Below are 21,596 nucleotides of genomic sequence, written 5' to 3'. Positions count from 1 at the left end.
AATAAAGTGTGTCCTCATGTACTGGAAAATGTGATGGCTCTTGCTTGATCTGGTCTGCATGTAAATATACACTTGGGGATTTTCCTAGATTGGCCAAGGGGTGAGGAGAAGGGAGAGTAGCACATGCGTCCTGCTTCAAGTGTAAGAAGTGTGACAAGGGGGACCTGGAGGAAACCTGGCCATTACAGCTTTACAAAACAAAAAAATCTTTCTTTGTTTTAGTGTGAACAGAACTGAAACAAAAAAGAGCATCGTGAGCAAATCACGGAGCAGCAGGAACAGTGTGGGAACATCCAGTGACTCAGTGATTGCGGAGGTAGCACGGAAGAGGGGGGACAGCCAGGCCCCATCCGGTCCCCCGTCCAAGGGACAGGCGAAGGCTTACATAAAGGCAGCTGAGAGCCACCGGGGGCTTCCTGTTCCAAAGCTGGAGAAAGTTCATCAGCCCCCGCCAGAAGGCACCAGCAGCCAGCAGAAACCTCATCCTGGGACGCGGTTAGAGACGGGGCTTCTTCGCAGGAGCCCTGTCTGTAGCTGTGAGTCAGCATTCCCGGGTCCAAAACAAAGTCCACGAGGGGCCAGAGCACAACAGAAACGCAGGAACCGCGGCTCTGTAGAAGACGCCGACCACCGCAAGAGAGCTTCTCTTGGAAGTGATCGATTAGTCCCGAGGGAAATAATAGTGGAAAAAAAGCAAAGCTGTCAAGGTTTTGCCAACTTCAGAGCTGTCAGATCCGGGGTTACTTTTGAAACGAGATTTGGCAGAAACCGCGTCTAATGAAGAGTTGCATGCTTTGGAAAATCTCTCCTCCAGACATCTTATGAAAAATAAGCCAGGGCAGGCACGGCAGACTGGCTCAGCCACAAACACTGAAAGATTAGCTACGACTCAGGGCAGCCCAAGCAAGAAAAGAAAGAAGTACGAAAGAGGCCACTAACTTACGGAAGAAGATTGCAAACTCGTAGTTGAGGATGTAGTGGCCAAGCCTGTGACAAACGAGCAGTGTGTCTCGATGCCGTGATTTTAAAGGAATTCGAATGATTGTTTCAAATACAAAATATATACCTGCGTTGGGGTCAGCTTTCAAAGCAGCGGCCTCCAGGAGCCTACGTGCTTGTTCTGACAGCATTGCTACTTTCTCATTCACACTTTATAACTGTCTTCAGAAATTTACTTTAACGATAAATAGCCACTCGCTTTGTTGGCAGTGACAGTGTCCATGAAGGAACCGCATGAAGAAACCAATCTTGTGCTTCCTTGTCACATCCATGTACAGACCACACGATGGGCCACGATGCTGCTGGTCAGTTCTCCTGCCCTTCAGCCTGAGGAGGGCAGCCAGCACTGGAGGAACAGGCTAGCAGTTCACACTGTCTGCCTGTGGCACCAGCATCATGATCTGAATCTGTGGAAGAAATGCAGAGCCTGGGTCCCACCCAGAGCTACAGAATGAGAAACTCTGGGGGATTCTGAAACCTGCCCAGGTTCGAGAACCACCGGGCTAATTGGAGACTCCCTAGTGTTGATTCCCTCCAGCCTGGCAATTGTGGCCTCCAGCGCATCGGCAGGGGCCCACGTGTGGACAGGCACCCGTCATGCCCCCTCCAACCTGTAAAGCACCTGGGTTCAGTGTATGAGTCACTTTGTTCCCAGGTTCTTAAGCAGGGCGGCCACAGAGCCCAGGGAGCTGTGACTTTATCCTAAGAGTTGCAGGACATTTACATATAATTCAGCCCAACATTAGGGGAAGATGTGGGAGAAGCTTGTCCTTGCTTGTAGCTCAGGCATGTCCCTGCCCTTGCCGCCACCTCTAAGATTCTGGTTTAAGTTCAGGACGGACAAGAACCCAAGTGGAACTCAGTGGCCAGAGTTTGCGGTTTTCCACTTGGAAGGCTTCACAGGCAGTTTAAATTTCAAACCAGGAGCCTTCCATCTGCAGTATCACCCACTGTTGTCTCCAGTGGGCTTGCTGAAATGTCACATAGTGAATCATAGCAATGACTTATTTTGGATGGACACCTACAGTAGATTTTCTTAACCCAGTTTCATTCTAAAATAAAGAAGAAACCATATGCAGAGGCCACCCATCAAATGCATCTTTTTTCCTGCTCAACATTGGGTGGTCCTTTGAAGTAGTACCTCCCTAGTAACAAGGAAAATCAAGTATATTCCCCAAAGTGTAGGAGTTAGCAAAAAATAACCCAGAAAAAGCCCAACAATATAAAAGAATATGGAAGTAGACACAGTGTAAGTTCATGCTTAAGATTAATTAGTGGTCTCTCCCAGCTCATTGTGTCCTTCCCCACTCTCCTTTCCCCTCTTAGATTGCAGGGCAAGGCTCATTAAGAGGCAACCATATTTCATGGCATCATTTTGTGTCATGAAGCTAAGTCTTGCTTGCCATACCTGGCCGTGGATACAAGTGCTAGCCCTTTGATGTTCCAGACTCTTCTGGTAGCCTGTTCCCTTCCTATGGTCCCAGCCTCACCACCCCCACCAGGAACATGGCCCCACCCGCTGATACCCCTTCCTCTTCCCACTTAGCTTTTTTCCTGCCCCAGGTGATTCCAGTCATAGGATTCTATAGGAAAGGGAGCCCAACAGAATACCAACCACAGTGGAGCAGATTCTGCTCCTCCAGTAGGGGCAGACTACACAGGGTGGAAACCTCCTGAGAAGGTGGTAGAACATGGCCCATCCTGGGCCCCTCTCTCAGAGCGATGCGTATTCTCGGTGTGCTCTTCACTAAAGACAGGACCACAGTGTGTCACTGAATCTTCTTAAACAATTATTGGAACAGTTTAAGCAGAGAGGGCACAAATAATAACCCAGGGAATAGGCCAAGAAACAATGAGCTCCCTGGAAGAGTCTGGAATTAAAAAGAGCCATTCCAATAGCTGCTGCCTACCCCAGAACTAGGAGATATTTGAACTGGAGGCACCAGAGAAAGTTTTTATCGAGTTTTTATTTCATTAGTTAACCTAGGCCTGGTGGTTAAAGCCAATACTTACATGCTTAGTGATCGTCCTTCAAGAAAAGACTTGTTTTAGAGTTTGGTATATTTGTGGAAATAACAATGACTGTGATCTAGAGGGAAAATAGCACCCTTGGCTGTAGATAGATAGGGTCTTCCTCACAGCCATCATGTACGTGGGATTTTTATCAGGATTAACAGAGGGAACAGCTCTCTGCTTCCGCAATAAGGCATGTGTTTGAGGAATTTTACCTTTAAGCATTTTCCTTCCACATGTCTGAACCACCCCTGGATCTCTTGTTACTTGAGTGGTTCTTTGATTCTTTGGATATTTGGAAGTAGGGAGTGGAAAATGGGCTGCCAGGTTTTTTTTGTTGCTTACTAGGTGGGAAATGAAGAGTTGGTTCTCTACTGCCAGAAGTGGGTGTGTTTTGATATTCTTAATAATCTTAATAATTTCCAGCATCTGAAAATCTGAGACCCTGTCAGTATTCTTAGTTAAAAAGAATAAGTTCTTCAACCACTTACTTCATAAAGCAAATTAAATGTATAGTCAAGTTCCCGTAAGTCTAATGCTTGGAATCCAAGTCTGATGCTATGGGCCCAATTTGATTAATGTTATAACTTTGAACTCCCTAACTTTCTCGATGTCATGGCTTCTACGTCACCTCCAAGTGCTTTCAAATGACTTTTTAATAGATTGGTGGTGGGGTTTTTTTGTTGTTTTTTTTTTTTTAATGTTCGCAAATGTCTGAGAACAGTCAGAGTGACTTTTCTTACACATTTTTCTTTTCTTTGCCTCTGGAGGTTAACTGTCATCCAGATATGCATGTAAATTGCTAAATGCAAAGGAGCAAACGTTTGGGGAGAGAGGAGTAAATGCTGCAGCTTTTGTGCTCACTTATTTTAAATGAAAAAAAATAGGAAAAATGTATTTCATTTTATAAAAAGCAAGAGTCACGAACACTCTCTGTATTTTGATTTTTGGAGACTATAGCTTCTTTCTGAATGAGTATCTCAGGGTATATCTTGGGGACAACAGTGGGATCACAGTTAATTTGTTTGCTCTCAGTGTCATGTTTGGACTTTAGCATGAATTGTTGTGCCTATCAGTGGCTTTTGATTTCAGAAAGAGCTCAGAGAGAGCAGAGCACGTAAGGGAAGGAAACCTCTGTACCCAAGAGAGTGGCCTGGGATCACAGTGTCGCCGTTCCCAGTTTCCTTGAATTCCTTCTTGGCAGGACCCACTGTAATATCTCCACGGAATTCTGGTGAGTGGCCTTCCTTTGGCTTTCCTAAGAGCCAGAACCTCTCTTTTCAGTGTACTGTGCTATGGCTTGAGTATGGAAATCCTTTTAATTTCTTCTTTTATGAGGAAATTTCCATGCTTGGTTTGTCAAGACAAGAGAGTTCAAACGTTGTTATTGAAACACAAATGAATTGAAACGCGTTGCAACAAGTAAGAAATCAAAGTTAAGCTGATTTCTGTTAAACAGTTTAAAGTCTTCCTTGGTACAAAATAAATTAGGCATTGTAAAATGAAGTCAATTCAGAAAATCACTCAGGGCAGAAGTCTAACCATGTATATCATTGGTGTTACAATTTATGATGTAATTAAATTCTCAGAAATCTGCAGAACTCCCTCTAATTTGGTTTCTGTGTTTACTCAACAAGACAAGGAACAAATACATGTCAACATGTAGCTTAACAGAGGGAACTTGAGTGGATGAAATTATTGCCTTTAATTGTCGAGAACTGCTCAGTACCGGGGTTGGATTTAATCACATAAGTTGTATTATGCAGCATGATATTATCTGATGATTGCTGTTAGTTACTTATCAAAAATCTTGTTAATTAAACAAAAATCAGTGAAACCATACATTTGGTCCCCAAGCACCTGACCAGGCAACTAAAGGTATGGATTTGACAGATCCCCAGAAGAAACTTTCTTCAGTCAAGGTAGAAAGCCAAACACTGCAGGCATCACCAGGAGAGCTCCCTTCTCCCGTTAGCCTTATCCTCTCATTTGTTTTGTTTAAACTGCTAAAATAGTTCAAATAGTTGTGCACGCCTAGGGGATGAAACTAGTATGTAGTGTAAATGAGCCTGTTTTATGAATAAAAAGTAAAATTGTTTTAAAAAAGTAAATTAGTGTATGTCACTCTTCTTTAAAGCAAGTGAATTAACCTCAAGGAATATACATTCAAAATGCCCTTTTCTGAACATGCTATCTGTAACATTATGTTCTATTGGTTGGAGACTTTTTCCGCCTTGAAGCAATTCTGAAGTTTTGAAGACTGTGTTAAAATAATCAAAGGGGCTCTTCATTTGAACCACTGGCCCTAAAGATTTAGGTCTGGAACACCCTGTGCGGGATGTTGTGATTAAATTGTCCCGTAAGACTTGGGGCGGCCTCTACACTGCAGCTATGTTACCACTTCTGCTCCCAGTGTGAGTCAAGATAGACTCCTCTCATGAGGGGTTAAAGGATGTGACCTTGACTCCTTTCCAGAGGATCTTGACATTTCCCAAGTGGATTCATTTCCATTTTCGAAGGGAATTTACTCCTAGTTCAGCACCGAATGAAGCCCTGGGCTGACTCTTTCTCTGCACTGCCTTTTATGACAGGATCCCAGGCCTCTCTGGTTGCTTGTAAATATATTTCCCCTCAGATCCTGTACATAATTTTTCAGAAGCATTTCAATATCAGGTTGGAATAATACATCTGAATAGCTGTACGTGAAATGCTGAGAACCGCTGCACTCGACAAAGCAAAGCCCGTTTCTTCTGGCCGTTTTGGTCATGGGTACCATGTGGCCGGCCCAGGAAAGCTGCCCTGGCCTGCCTGGGGCTACTGACAGCCCTGCTGTTTTACCACCAATTGGTCCATGTATTTGGGGACAAGTCACTTAACCTCCCGGGCCTCAGTTTCTTCATCTGTCAAATAATCTCTGATAGTTTAAGTACCACACTTGGCTCCACAGAGCCCCGAGGTAAGCGTACCACTCCGTGTATTAATTTCACCATCCGTTTAAAAGTGGGTTCTTGACACTGAAATTGGAATTGCCTGGGTAGCTTCTATTGGCCTAGGCATTGGCAGTTTTAAAAGCTCCTCCAGTTCTCATGAGGTGCCACAGTTAAGAACTATTGTTTAAAAACAGAGGGTAGGGACTTCCCTGGCCATTCAGGGGTTAAGACTCCGCGCTTCCACTGCAGGGGGCACGGGTTGGACCCCTGGTTGGGGAACTAAGATCCCTCAAGCCGTGAGTCGTGGCCAAAAAATAAGTAAAACTGGGGGGTGGAGGTTTGAGTGTGTTTAACTGGATGTTAAAAGAGGCAGGGTCTGCGAAGAGCTGAGTATCCCTTAGAAGAGAGGCTTTCTGCAGATGAGAAATGGGCCTACTTTCAAACAAATGGGAAGGGCTTAGGCGACAAGGTATCAATAGGCGTAAGTTTTAATCCGACGAGGGATGTGTTCTCTTTTCTCCCGAAGGCCCCCTACGTTACTTCTGCTGCTTTAGACCCGACACGTGAGGCTACCTTCATCTTTGCCAGCACTGAGAAATTGTTACCCTCGTACAGAAGATGAGTTTTTAAAGCACCTAAATAGTTGTCTGGGGTTTGCCTTTGATCCATGATCATTAATATCGTTAATAAGCTCTCGAAAAGTGCGTGTGAATGTCAGGTTCACATTTGGCAGGGTAGTGGAAGAAAGAACGCTTTTAAAATAGTTTGGCTCAAAAAAGCGCATCTGAAATAACCCTGTGGGAAAATCAGGAGAATTTCTCATCCTCTAAAGGATTACCTAGGATGAGATGCTGACCTTGTATTTTAAGTTCAGTTATATTTCTTAAAACCTCATTCATTACCCACCCTGATTTATTTTAGGTGGTGAAGCAGGCTGTGGGAGGAGACTCCGGTGATGTACAGTTTTCATGTTTGCTTTCTGTTTTTTCCACAGTTCCCCAAAGATCATAACATGCATATATTTCTTTAAAAAAAAAAAAAACTTCTTCACGAGATTTACTATAGTTTTTTTCTCTCAGAAATTAGAGCTGAAGAATTCTCTCCTCTGTGGGCTTCCAAGGCAATCCAGCACCAGAAGGCGAGGTGCCCAGGGTGAGCAGAGCCCTGACCTCTGCGGGGGGGAGAGGTCAGTTCAGCAAGAAGACTCAAAAGGGAGGAAGAAAAGCAGCTCCTCAGCAGGGAGTTTGACTTGCTTCAGGGCAGAAGAGCTTTTATAAATAAGGGCCCAGTCTCCCACGCCCTCTTGCCTGTTCTTCTGTTACCAGCCCTGTCTCTGCGCTTAGACACACACACATCGACGCACACACTCATGGACACACACAGACACACTTGTGGACACGCCCTCATAGACATATGGACACGGACACATATCGATGTACACACTTGTGGGCACACAGACACACACACTGGTGGACACACACTCATGGACACACACACACTCATGGACACAGCCTCAGCTCTCACTTCCCCCACTGCCTCACATCCCTCTCTCCACCTGCCCCTGGATTTGCGGGATGGACAGGCAGACCCTTCTCCAGAGGAGGCAGGTGACAGATTGGCTGGGGGTTTTTCTGGGCCCAGTGGCTCCTAAGGCCTTTTCAGTTCCTCCTTCACATGCTCAGCTGGTGAGAAGAATGTGGAGGGCTCTTTCCCAAACCCACTGTGGGTGCCTGGGAGGACCAAGACCAGCTCATGCGTTCCTGTTGTCAGTGGGAGGAGGGGGGATGGTAAATTAGGGCGACCTCCAGCCCTGACGTGACACGCGGGCTGTGCGTTTGGGATGTGTCCCGGTGGGAGGGGCCTGGAAGGCCTTCCCGAAATGATGTCAGCGTGAATGGGGGCTTGTGAAACAGCAACCCTGCTTTGCTTTGTATAATATATTCTCCTTAAAATGCTTGCCTGTGAGCCTTTCCCCAGCGCTTTCTGCTCAGCTCAGCGACCTGTAGAGCAGGGTGGAGCCTACCTGGGCAGAGCCCGGGGCAGCTAGAAAAGCATCCTCAGGTAGCTCTCCAGTGGGAGGAAGTGCTCTCTGTGTCAGAACTGCAGGGCAGTGCTGTTGGAGTTCTTGTTTTGATGCTAATAAGAACCTCCAGCTGGAAGAACCTTCTGGATCTCACCTGACGTCTCTGTACAGGCTCAGAGAGAAGCATTGTCTCGGTCCGCCTGTGAATCTTCTACATCAAATTGGTCTTCCTTTCTCTTGAAGACAGTGTTTCTCGGTACCACTTTTATCAAATCGCATGTTCTGGGTCCTGGTTGTAGAAACAACTGTGGCTGCGGTTCCTCGTGTTCGTAAGGTCTAATTCTAGGTCCTAGTAATGTTTTAGAAAAGCGCACCATACTTGAGAGAATCTTCACTTTCTGCCACTGGCTTTGCATGCCCACCCAGGCCAGCGCCCACCGTAAGAGCACAAACTTAGGAGAGAGGAGATGGTGGGAGAGTAAGTTGGGCTCAACATTTAGCCCCTTTCAGTGCAGAGGAGATGGTCACAGCTCAGTGAGGACAGCCAGGGAAGGAATATCCCTATAGGGAAAGGCATTACAAAGTGATTCTGAGACGTCCAGTCCACTGAAAGCATCAGCAAGAAAACAGGCATCAAACATTATCACGTTTCATGAGGAGAGAAAACTGGCCCAAGACTGTGTGTCCTGGAGTCCTCCAAGGCCAGGCACCTGAGCTTACCTTGTTTGGCCTTAATTTTTTAAAACAGTGAAGAGGATGGATGTGGAAGAACTATGTTCTATTAGTATTATTTAGAGGCTATAGCGAGTCATCTGCATTCTCAGACCACACACTGTTGTAGAATTTCATTGGGCACCAAGATTTTTTGTGATCCTGTAGTTCATTCTCGTCTTAAATGAGCTTTTCTATCTGCAGCACTGGTAGCAGGCACTGAAATGATCCAGGAAAAAGTCCACGATTTATATAGTCAGAACCAAATACGGTATAGCACCCACACCAGACACAGCCTGGTGCCACCCCCTTTACAAGAGGCCTGCATTGGTTTGCTATTGCTGCGTAACAAATCACCACAAACTAGCAGCTTCAAACAACACATAGGTATTATCTCGGTTCCTGACACCTTTTAGCTGGGTCCTCCGCTTTGGGTCTCAAAAGGCTGGAATCAAGGTATCAGCTGGGCTGTGTCCTCATCTGGAGGCTCGACTAGTGAAAGGTCCACTTCCAGGCTCCTTTGGGTTGTTGGCAGCCGTGAGACTAAGAGCCCTGGGGTCCTGCTGGTGGTTAGCTGGGAGGGGTTTGCTCAGCATCTCCTGGCTGTTCTCAGGACCTTGCCACATGCCTACCCCTCCATCTCAGTAATGGAGAAACCCCTTGTGCTGAATCTTTTTCATATTTTGAATCTCTCTGACTTCTCCTTCTGTGACCAGCCTGAGAAAACTCCCTGCTTTTAAAGCTCCTGTGATTAGGTCAGCCCCACTGGGATAATCTCCATATTTTAAGGCTAACTGAATTTGGGACTTTAATTAGGTCTGAAAAATCCCTTCACAGTAGGACTTAGATTAGGGTTTGGTCAAAGAACCAGGAACCAGGAGTCTTTGGGAGCCATCTACCACCAGATCCAGCAGCCCTTGGCTCTTCTCTGACAGGGGCCCAGTTCAATGGTAAGAGCGGAGGCTGTCACTGAAATCTAGCTGGATTCCTTCATCTTTTAATGGACTCTCTGGTCTCACAGGATGCTAAGAGAAGTACTGAGAGCAGCGTTCTTTCTTCCTGCGGCCCTTTTTCATGAATACTAACAGTGGCACACATTTCTTATCACCATCTCACAGATGGGGAAACTGAGGCACAGGGAATTTTGGAAAGTTTCCCCGAGTTGGTAAGTGGCAGAGCCTAGAATCCAGGCCTGTCCAAACCCAAAGCCCAGAAATTGCTGTTGGGCCGCTCTAGTGTGCGCCTAACACCTCCCAGGCAGAAAATACTAACGCCAGGAGTTGGGATGGAATAGCTGCAAGGGAATCCAGGAAGTGCGGCTTCAGAGTGCAGGCCTCTGACGGCTCAGTGCTCAGCCTGGCCCTGTGCCCGAGAAGGTGGAAGTGGCAGGCCCAGTTGGAGGCAGAGCACCCAGGAGGAGATGTTTGGGCCTATGTATTTAAATTGAACCGTAGTTGACTTATAATATTGTGTTAGTTTCAGGTGTACAACTTCAGATGGTTTTCCATTATAGGTTATTACAAGATATTGAATATAGTTCCCTGTGCTATATGGTAAATCCTTGTTGTTTATCTATTTTATACATAGTGGTATGTTTCTTTTAATCGTATACTCCTAATTTATCCCTCCCTCTTCCCTTTCACCTTTAGTAACCGTAAGTTTCTTTTCTATGTCTGTGAGTCTGTTTCTGTTTTGCAAATAAGTTGATTGGTATTATTTTTTTTAGATTTCACATATAAGTGATATCATATGATATTTGTCTTTCTCTGTCTGACTTCACTTAGTGTGATAATCTCTAGGTCCATCCGTGTTGCTGCAAATGACAATATTTCATTCTTTTTTGTGGCTGAGTAATATTCCATTGCATATATATACACCACATCTTCTTTATCCATTCATCTGTTGTTGGACACTTAGGTCGCTTCCATGTCTTGAATGTTGTGAATAGCGCTGCTGTGAACATTTGGGTGCATGTATCTTTTCAAATTAGAGTTTTCATCTTTTCCAGATGTACGCCCAGGAGTGAGATTGCTGGATCATATGGTTAGCTCTATTTTTAGTTTTTTAAGGAAACTCCAGACTGTTTTCCATAGTGGCTGCATCAATTTACATTCTGTTCGGGGCCTCTTTTGTTGACTGTTGGACTGAGAAGGCACAGGAAGCAAATGCAGAGATACCGGCCTTGGGTGCTGGGAGAGCAGAGGGGGTGGGGAGGCCTGACTCGCCCCTCCCACTCCCTTTCCTTCACATCTCAGCCACCATGCCCTCAGTTTTGTGCAAAACTGTAGCTGTTTCACATTTGTGCTCTTCCTTTCTGTTTTGTGCCTTGGATTCTTTCAAAAACACTTCCCAAAACCATCCCTGCCAAGCCAGAGAGCCTTGTGAGGGTATCTGATTGTCTGTGTCCTGAACTTGGAGGGTTGACATTTCTGTCCCCAGGATGGAGTTTTCCCAAATCGGTCGGCGCTGGTGCCTCAGCGCATAGGAAACTTCAGCATGCTACGCCTAATTCTGGCCTCCCCAACATGACAAACAGGTTAGAGATGTGGGACCCACTCCCATCCCTCCTCAGCGGGTGGGGAGAGCACAGGTGTTGGTGGAGGAGGCAGAGTGGCCCACGGGCGGTTCCAGGAACTCCCAGGTGCGTCTGTGCCAGCCCCGCTGCATCCCGTCATGGCGTGGCTGCACCCTGTCGTGGCGTGGCATCACGTTCAACTGCCTTGGCTTTTCATCTTTTTAGCTGCTCAAGGGCTTTTTGCTCCATAACCTGGACGTAACCTGCCAGGGAGGCAAGCGTGGTTAAGGGGTGTGAGAGGAGGCCTGTTGTAATTGCAAATCACCTGACACTGGCCGGCACCCTCCCAACTGCCTCAGACACGGAGAGTGTCGTGATCATCCTGAAAACCCCTGTGGAAGGGCGTGCACGTGTGTGCAGCGCAGGGAGGAGTAGGACCTAGGGGCCTGTCACTGGCTTTCCTTTCTGAGCCTCTTTTCCTGCGATTCATCTTCTAATTCTATGAAGCAGAAACTAAAAAGGACGTGTGAAGCTGCCCAAGAACAAGGAAATCACCTCCAAAGGGATGCGCTTTCATCTGCCTTTGGTTAGGAAAATATCTGTTGCTCACAGACTTATAAAGATGTCACTTTCTAGGCAAAGCCCAGAGGAGGCACAGCTCAGTTCAATGCCACTGTCTTTACAGCAGCTTCCTGCGGCCCCCCTTTTTGTTAATTGCTGATCTCCCAATTCTTTACCTTTGAAAATCACATCAAGGGCAGGATCTGGACATAAACCTGGCAAATCCCCGGAAGACGCAGAAAACGCAGCAGCCCAGCTAGCAGGAGCCCCAGGTTCTAGTCTTGGCTGTCGCTAACTCTGTGTGGCCTGGGACAGGTCCCCGATCCTCTCTAGGCCTCAGCTTCCCCTTCTGGGAAAGTAAGGAGGGGTGGATCCTTTCACTGGTAAGGTCACCGATTGCATTAATACCCGGGCGAGTCTCCAATGAAGGCTTTTCAACTGCACATTTCTCAGAAAGGATGAAGTAAAGCAGCTTTTCAGTCTTCTTCAGGTGCAAAACAGAGCCGGGGGCCAACCCGTCTGGGCGCTGAGTAGTCATTAGGAAGCCAGCTGCTAACTTGTGTTCCCCTGGGGATCGTGGAGGAGCCCCACTGTCCCTGCCAGGAGAGCTTCTCTTTGAAACAAAGCTGTTACTTTCATGTTGCTGGCATCTGCTTTTGCTCTCGGAGTAATTCAACCCTTGGGTGCCCTGATGTGGACAGTTGCAGGGGACGGGGCGGGGCGGCGGGGAGGCCTCCATTCAAGGTTCTCATTGGGTTTAAGAGCCTTTACTCTCCAAGTTAATTTCCCCAACTTTCATATCACAGGTTAATACGGGGCCCATGCATAATGATACAGGATTTAAGACTTGTAAAAGCTGCCTGGGACTTGAAAGAAACACACTGTAAGCCAGGAGGCTGTGCCCGGCATGTGGGAGCAAGTGACACAGGTAGCATTCATGTCCAAAGCCAGGGAGCCGCACCCTCGTGACACGATCTCAGAGGGTGCCATGCAGGTGTGCAGGCCCGTCTGTGCCAGGCAGCGGTACCCACAGCCCTGCGAGCATCACCCCCACTTGCCCTTACTTTTAACCACCATCAGAAGGCAGTTGTTCACAAAGGGAAATTCGTTATTCTTAATAGACCCAGGAATATCTCATGGACTTAAAGTACTTAAAGTGACACAACACGATTGCCCTAATGGTTTCTAAACTTTGTTTTTAAGACTTCTGGGGCCAGATCCCCACAGAACGGCCTTGGGGCACCCTTCTACCTCTGATGACCAAGCTGTCTGTTGGCATAGCTGGAGCCTGACATAGCCCGAGCCGGCATGTTTAGCTGCTTGTGGGATGGAAAAAAAAATGTTAAGAAAAATAATTGTTGTTTTTGCAAACTATCTATTTAAAAACAGAACCTCAGGAAGCAGATTTCTGTTTCAATGCTCAGATGAATCAGAGTTTACAAAGTATAAATACACATTAGCAGGAGGAGACTTCCCATAACCCAGTACTTGTGTGTCTTCCCAGCCCGGGAACCTCTGAACTCCTGTTTCTCATTCCCAGTAGAGGCAAGAAAGAAAGCCGCCGTCGAAGCGGAAATTTTGCTGGAACTTTGCTCAGCCTAAGTCGCAAACCTCTGCAGGCCGGTGGGACATTTTTTTTTTCTTTTAAGGTAACTAACTGGTTTTTAGCCGCACACTTGCTCACTTTGGGGTCGACAGGTGTATGCCGTTCAGAAATGTGGGAAACCCACAATCTGGTCCCTTGGGCTCTTTGCTACCTAAGAAATATTACCAAATAAGTTAACTTTGACTCACTGACCCCCTCAGATCAGCCAATAAAATGAAGCTCTTACACCACAACTTGTTCAAGGGGCGGTGTCGTTAATTTACTTAAAAATGATGTCAGGTGGCAATTGAGCAACAAACCAGCTTCCAGAATACTTAATTCAGTTTAACAAGGAGGAAAAACCTTGTAATTAATGGAAGAGCTTGTACTTTAGTACTTTAGTGAAGCCGTTCTCAAAGTTTGCTGTACCTAAACCAGGGAGGATTGGGGGAGGAGGGGACAGCTTGTTGAAAATACAGGTTCCCAGGCCCCACTTATGAATCATGGGCCAGGCCTGGGACTCTGTATTTAAGAGAAACCCCCTCCCCAGCTTACAAGTTCCGCTTCTGCTCATCACCCAGTCTCACTGGGCTTTTAGTCAAGATATACCCCCTGTTCTAACTCTGCATTACATAAGTCTAGAATCCCAGGACAGTGTCCCATCCTAAAGCACCCAACTGTGAGCTGATGCTTTCCCGGAGTTTCATGGTATATATGTGTTCTAATGCTGGAGTTCTAGTTAGCCATGTTTCTGGACGGAAAATTCTTTCTTTTCCAGGGCCTGCTTACAGAGGGCACAGAACATTCCCAGGGGATAGGGAAGGTGCTAAGTCCCTTCTTTTGCACATTCCTGCCCCCAGGATAACCAGGGCCCAGAGAAAGGGGACCACCTCCCTTAACGACCAAGGTCGTGGCTTTGAGCCCTGTCCAGATGAGACCATCTCATCCTTTCCACTACCCAGCGTGTCCTGCATAGAAGGCTCCTTAAAGTAACAATCACAAGATCACTTCCCTCCTGGAATAAAGAATTGCAGAGGCTCATTAAACTTTTTTCTTGGCACACAAGAAAACTTTGGCAACTACCCAGGGAATTCTGGGTCCTGCAGAATCCAAGTTTACTAACCACCAGGGCAAGGTAGCATTTGAACTCAGACTGTCCTGCTCGTCGGGTCTGTACCGGGAAAGCACTGCTCCCTCCCTCTGACCTGAGCCCCGCAGAGCAGTGATACGGGGCCTGTTCCAGGACTGGGAGACATCGTGGAAACCCAGACCCGTCACGGTCCAGGTCCTTCGCGCTCCCTCCCCGAGCCAAAACTGTCCCGGACTGATTCCCCTGATGGCCTCCACTCGTGCACAAGGAACCAGGGACACTTCAACCCGCCATCCATTCTTAACCAAGATGCCCATCGGGACACACCTCCTAGCCTGGTAGAAAGAGAAGCTTCCCAAGAATGAAGAAAGATAAACATCCCCGTAGCTTTTCCTCTGCTCAGTTTGTCACTCCAGCTGGAGTTCTACTATGAAGACTGGAGGGGGGTGACAGCCTGGGTGTCACAGCTCCGAGGAGGGTAAGCTATAGCTTCCTAACCAGAGGAGGGAACCCCTGGCAACTCCTCAAAGCTGCTGGAAGCTGTCCACATGCCTGTCACTGGTGGTTCATCCCTCGGTGCCGAGATGCCAGAGGCAAAGCTTCCCCCACTCTACCCCGCCCCGCCATGTGGGGCAGGCTTGTTGGCCTCTGGCCCCAGCAGCCACGAGCAACAACCACAGCTCACCTGCCCTTCACAGGTAGGAGCAGCCCGGCTCTGGCACCCCAAGGGTGCACGGGAGGCCAGCCACTCGCGCACTCCCTAGGAGCAAGGTGGTGAGGGGCAGAAGGGCCCTCACCCCAGAAGCTTGTAACCACCACCTCCTGCGGAGACCAGCCCAGAGGCACAAGGTGCACGAAAGCCACAAGGGTGTGGTCTGCAGTGACGGCAGGACATCCACATTCATCCAAACAGCCAGGGGAAAATAAAAGAGAAAGCATCCAGTCTCCCTCCTAATCCCCCAGCACCAATTCCAAGCTATTTAAAACCCTTTTACTGCGGTGGGCGTTCCCCCGCAAGTGCTCAAAACAATTCAGTCCACACTGCAGGCCATTAATCCAGTGGTGTTTATTCAAGCAGTATTCACACTTGCTGTCGAATAACAAGGGCATCTAGGCCCCCAAGACGGGGCTCACAGCTCCAGCTTCACAGCAGCCCCTCGGGGTTTCGAGAATGTTATGGCTGAAAAGGCTTTCCGTTCTTGATGGGGGACCCTGCCAAGCACAGCCTACTTCTCACACCCCAGTCACCAGGACAGACCCAGGGCGCTGGCAAAGGCACAAGGCAGAGCCAGGCAGAACTACGTAAGCTCAGAAGAGGCCACACTGGTCCGTGTTTTCGTACAAAAAAATTTAATAAATATGACTTTTCAAAATTTATTGCCAGGAACAACACATCAAAGATGTATGTTTATGTTCGTATAACACTAAGAGGGCAATACAAAGGATCTTCACGGTCTTAACGGTGAACCGACAAAGTCAGTTTTTAATAAGTCTTTTTGATCTTAAATTTCGTCATAGCATTTTGATTTCCTCACTTAAGGCAGGCAGTGGACTCTGGCAAATCTAAACAGTGACCTTTCTGGACATTTTACGGTTCAAGTATTCAACTAGCTTATGAGAATACTCCCTAAATGCAGTAGATAACAACACAAAATCAAATCTACAAGTGGTTCAGTCTTACATTACGAATGATGAAAAGAAATCAGAATTTACAAGATAAGATTGGTGTGCTTCCAACTTCACACAATTAATTTGATCTCTTTAATGATCTTCAACCACTCACGTTTTGGCTACGTTTAGTCATAGCTCAGCTTGTTCCCTTAAACTGCTCGGTAGCAGATCACCTGCCTGTCTCTTTCAAGTCTAAAGCAAAACAAAAAAAACGGAAAAAAAAAAAAAAACACTTGTTCTAGACTAACTCTCAAACTGCCTCAGTCGGGGTTTTAAACATCTGACGTCGTACGAAAAAAAAAAAAAAAAAAACAACTCCACCAGTATTCCAGGCACAGAAGGCCATCCTATTGTCTTAAAATAAACTATTTTCAAACACCTTAATTTTGGCTTATAGGCAACACGTAATAAGAAAATAAGGTCAAAAAAATAAAGCCATACGCTTACAACGCTATCAAAAACCTTCAATTCTAAACACGTACATATAAATAAAAAGGAATGATGTCTTAAGGCTCTTGATTATTAAGTTAATAAATCAAATATACACAGTGATTAATAAAAAAGAATTATTTACAGAACTATACAAAATTCTACTTTTGACACATTTTTCCTCTTTAAATTCTTCATTTTACCAGCAACTGCTGACATCAAAGTCCCCCTCCCCCAACAACAACAACAAAATACAATAAAAAAAATAAATAATAAACTCATTTGTGATAGTTGCTGTGGTTCTGAGCTGCAAAGGCACTTTTCAAATACAGAACTACTTGGACGTCATCATAAAACCAATATACAAAAACAACTCAAGAGTCAATAAATATAAATAAAAACTATGATCCTAAGACTGCATCACCATCGGGACATCTGGCAGAAGTGGAGGCTGGAGACCTCGGGGGCCGGGTGTTCTCCTGGGAGCCTGATCCGACAGGGGCGGGGCCCCGGGGCCTGGTGTTTGCATAGCTGTGCGATGCAGTGCTGCCCAGCCAACCACAGAAACTACCATTGCCAGTGTAAGCCAGCTTGTCAGAACTTAAATTAACACAGGGGTTCTACGTCAAGGACAGCCTGGGACCGGAACACGACAGGACAGCTGGAGAAGCTTCAGGAACCCCGGGCGCCCTCCGACTCCGCCCGCCGTCTGCTATACGATGTACTCCATGCGGTTCAGGCTCTGCGCGCTCTCCAGGTCTCTGTTGTCCTGTTTGTTTGTCCAGTTCGGGTGTTTGGCCGGCGTGCCGTGGGGGGGCTTCTCCTCTCTGTCGACCAGCGTGTACGTGGCCTGCCTGGCGAAGCGGGCTTTCTGCTGGTGCTTGTCCATGTCGTCCTCTTCCACCTCCGAGTTGTGTGTCCTTATTTTGGACATTTTGGAGTTCTTGTTCTCGTAGTCCTTGATGGGGACTGTGTTGGCCCCGTGCTTCTCGATGGGGTTCTTGATCTGGTTCAGCTGCTCCCGCACGTTGTTGGTGGTGCTCTCCTCAGAGGCCGAGCGCGCGTGGCTGCCGGGCTTCCGCCGCTTGCGCACGCACCAGTAGAAGGCGGTCACCAGGCAGCAGACCCAGGCCACGGTCAGGACCGAGCTCAGCAGGGGCACCAGGAAATCTGCAAGGCAGGGGCACCCCCGTGAGTCCCGCGCCCACGGCTCCCCTGTCCTTGGTCCCTAAGAAGGGCGCATGGGGACGAGTCCCTTTCCCAACCACACATCGTCACCTCCCAGCATCCCTGAAGAGACCAGGCTGAGCAGCAGCCCGTAGAGGCTCCCGCCTCGGCGCGGAGCAGCATCTGGGCCGGTCACGGGGAGTCTGGCTACTTAGGCAGCTCATTAGAGGAGCCGGTTTTCGGAAGCATCAGCAAGAGGGTCCCGGCATGGACAGTTCAAATGCCCCCAGTGGTCCTGCGCCCGGCAAGTCGCTTCACTAGAACGGTGATGCTCGGGGCATCCATGGGGGACTCTGGACATCCTGCGGGGCCATCGAGCCATCTATCAAACCCGTGTCTCAGTGCTTAGGACGGGCTGTCCCCCGATACCGGAGCACAGGACAGGCTCTGCACAGACACACGCTCAAGGCACAGCCATGCTCTTCCCGGGACCCAGAGACAATGCGTGCCTGAAAGGGCGCCCGCCTGCCGGAGCACAGCTTGCAGGCAGGGGAACAAGTCAGGGCCGCCTCTGCCCTTTGCCATGTGACCTTGGTCACGTCAGATGGCCTCTGTTTTCTCAGTTAAAAATGGGGGGTCCTTGAGTAGGGAACCGTCAAGTAACTCCTCACCCTGGAGGTTTTACTGGACGCCGGTTGGATTGGTCTTATTTTATTTTTTTTTGCGGTACACGGGCCTCTCACTGTTGTGGCCTCTCCCGCTGCGGAGCAAGAGGCTCCGACGCACAGGCCCAGTGGCCATTTCTCACGGGCGCAGCCGCTCCGCGGCATGTGGGACCCTCCCGGACTGGGGCACGAACCCGTGTCCCCTGCATCGGCAGGCGGACTCTCAACCACTGCGCCACCAGGGAAGCCCTGTATTGGTCTTATCGATGAGATGGACGTGACAGTCCTCACAGAAAGGGACCACTGCCCCCATCCACCTACCTGTTCTGTTCTTCAGAGGACGCCTCTGAACTCTCACTTCCGCAACGGCGGCGATCAGTGAGCTGTTCCCTTCACGTTTACTAACAAGATCTATAATTTTGTCGGTGATTTCCTTGATTGGGTTTCCATCATCCCGGATGTCTTCAGCAGACTGGAAAAGGAAGACTCATCAGACCAGAGGGTCAGGGACACTCCACAGTCACCTTCATTCAAAATTATTTGACCACACGTGTATGTCAAGCTCTCCTTCAATGTATCTGCTCATCTGGACACTGGCTAAGTGAAGTTTCTGAGCTACTTGGCAATCGAACAACTAAGTGTGCATGGGTCTCATACTCACAATGGCCACGTGTATTTCATTGTTTGCAGAAGGGGAAGGCTCGCAAGCTATGTAGATTGAATATTCAGCAGAAACATTCTTCAAAATATTCAAATTCCGCAACTGGCTGCAAATATGCTCTGTGGTGAGACCCTAGAACGAGATTTTTAAATCCACACACACGTAAAAGAGCGGAAGGAAAAAAGGCTGCTGTTTGCTTGAAAGTGAAGCTATATTCAGAAGCTGAGCTCTGGTGTAAGACAAGAATCTAGGCTAAGGAGGAGGAGATCCGAGCTCGTGACACCCCTGCTTTAGGGCAAGCAGACACACCCCACCTCTCCAAAGCCAGCAAGGTGTTCCGTACCGGCGACATCATCTCCTTGTTGAAGGTGAACGTGATGTTGGCACAGTTGTCCTGGTAGTAGGGGTCGGAGGCACACTTGGTCTTCACGGGCTGGAGGCTGGAGGACCGGCACTCACCCACACCAGTGCAGGGGCGCACAAAGCACTGGGTGTCCAGGATGGGGATGCAGCTCTGCCCGCTGGGGCACTCGCTGTGCCCTTTGTGCAGCGAGCAAGGGCGGGGGCCACACCACACCTGCAGAGACAGAGTAGAGCTCAGGAGACGCTCGTTGGCAGTTCCAGAACCAGAACGCCGGTGGCTGGGGCCACGCCTACCTTCGAGCAGGCAATCCTCCCGTCCAGGCACTGGCAGGTGTTGCAGTCATCGTCCCACTTGGCCCCATCAGGTATCACGCTCCCCACGGTGATGCAAGATCTCCCTGAAACTGAGGTGGAGACTCGTGAGTGGGAGGAGTTGCCTTTTCTGGAGACAGTTCTCCTGATTCTTCACTCCTGACTGTCGGGAAGTGATTACACCTGTTGCCCCTTGCCCCATGACAACACAGTTGTTCCCACGATGGGCAAGCATCCCTCCCTCCCCGGTGGCCTTTGCACCCGGCCATGTGACCGGCTTTGGTCAGTGCAGTGCGTTGGGATGCGATGTGAGCAGAGTCTCTCCTGGGTGAGCTTGGCCCCTTGAGAGCCTACTGTTTGCCAGGGAAAGGACATGCCCTGGATACAGTGCTGGTCCAAGGAGGATGGGGTGGCACACAGACCTGGGCACCCAAGCCGAGGCATCCATCGCTCTGCTTGTGCCCACGAGCAACACCAATACTTGTCATACGCACGGAGATCGGGGATGGTTGTCACACAGCATAGTTGTGGCAACAGCTAGCTAAAACCAACAGCTACGCTGTTTTCAAGGGACTGCCCCCCCTCAGGTTTCCCCTTCCCTGTGGTCCCAAGTGGATGTCCCCCCTCCGTGTTCTCTGAGCATAGTTCCATTCACGAACAGTCAAAACAGTGACTGCAGTGCCCGCTCAGCCCGCAGGACACACGGGCAGCTGGGCCCGGCCCACTTACCTTCCTGGCATTTAGCACCACTGTGCCCTGGGGGGCAGACACACCGGTACCCATTGATCTCATCCACACAGGTTGCCCCGAAGGCACAAGGTGAAGACTGGCATTCGTTGATGTCTAGGAAAAATGGAGTCCGAGCTTAGGCCCCAGTGGGAGGCAGCAACGTTTTTCTAAGTTTTAACTGACAAAACGTACAGATAAGCTTTCTAAGTATAAGCTTAACGCATTTTCATCACATGACCAGCACCCAAATAAAGAAACAGATCATCAGTACTCCCAGAGTCTCCAGTCACTGCCCCGCAAGGACCACCACTAGCCTGATTTCTAACAGCTGAGAATCACATGGGGAAGCGGCAATTTTTAACTGAGGTTCCTTTTTCTCTGATAGTACAATTTAGAACAAGGGCCGGCAAAGATCTTGAAAAGGGTCAGCTAGTAAGTATTTTAGGCTTTGCACGCCATGTAGTCTCCGTTATGACTGCTCAACTCTGTTGCAGCATGAAAGCAGCCCTAGACATCAACAAGGGTGTGGCTGTGTGTCAATAAAACTTTATTTTGGCCCCCAGGCCATAATTTGCTGACGCCCGATTCAGAAACATGAAACAGATACACAGTTCCCCCATCTAGTAGTTCTTGAAGTCCCAGACTTGGGGACCTCAAGGACCAGTAAAACTTTAAATACTTTAGGGACAAGAACACAAAAGTAGTACAACTAATCTATCACCTTTTTTGGCAAAAGAAAGGGCATGTAAAAAAAAAAGTAGGGAAAAGGCTCAAAATAAAGAATAAACTGTGAACTTCCTGAAGAACTGCATTGCCTGCCTCCATTTTGTTTAATCATTTCACCGGGGCCTGGAAACCGCAGCCCCAGTCCCTTCTGTGGCCTTAGCTCTGTCCCCTACCAGCATGGATGTGGCAACGTCCGCTTGCCCATAATTTCATGTTAGTCACGGGGACAGGCACACTCTTTCCTTAGGACCTCAGAGTAGATTAATCACCAAATTCTGTGGCTGACGCTCTCTCCCCTAGAGCAAGGAGGGCTGTGTCCCCCAGGGAGGGGCCGGCCAGAGCCATCTTAATCCCAGCTGGAGGCAGGAGATTACTCGTCAAGGCTACTTAGAACCATGGCCATAATTATTTTAAAGATGAAAACTCTCAGGCTGAGGGTTTGGAGT

At 48.3% G+C, this 21,596-nt stretch overlaps 2 protein-coding genes across 3 annotated transcripts in view; one reads left to right on the top strand and one right to left on the bottom strand.

Annotated features, from left to right (window-relative positions):
• The window catches only part of SLX4IP (SLX4 interacting protein), a 197,214-nt gene extending 180,801 nt beyond the window's left edge, over nt 1–16,413 (top strand). Inside the window, 2 exon segments of the mRNA XM_073792660.1 lie at nt 223–688; nt 690–16,413. Coding sequence (XP_073648761.1) covers nt 223–688; nt 690–938 — 715 coding nt within the window. The 3' untranslated portion in view covers nt 939–16,413.
• Nucleotides 15,474–21,596, bottom strand: part of JAG1 (jagged canonical Notch ligand 1) — a 35,643-nt gene continuing 29,520 nt past the window's right edge. For both annotated transcript variants that reach the window (XM_019941431.3, XM_004322269.4), the window contains exons 21-26: nt 20,425–20,538; nt 19,678–19,787; nt 19,364–19,597; nt 19,021–19,152; nt 18,681–18,831; nt 15,474–17,697 (exon numbers count right to left, since the gene is read on the bottom strand). In XM_019941431.3, coding sequence (XP_019796990.2) covers nt 17,240–17,697; nt 18,681–18,831; nt 19,021–19,152; nt 19,364–19,597; nt 19,678–19,787; nt 20,425–20,538 — 1,199 coding nt within the window. In that variant the 3' untranslated portion in view covers nt 15,474–17,239. The remainder of the gene's footprint in view (nt 17,698–18,680; nt 18,832–19,020; nt 19,153–19,363; nt 19,598–19,677; nt 19,788–20,424; nt 20,539–21,596) is intronic.

The sequence above is a fragment of the Tursiops truncatus genome, chromosome 15 (genome assembly GCF_011762595.2).
Source record: "Tursiops truncatus isolate mTurTru1 chromosome 15, mTurTru1.mat.Y, whole genome shotgun sequence".
Lineage (NCBI taxonomy): Eukaryota > Metazoa > Chordata > Mammalia > Artiodactyla > Delphinidae > Tursiops > Tursiops truncatus.
This window is presented reverse-complemented; position numbering and strand designations above follow the sequence as displayed.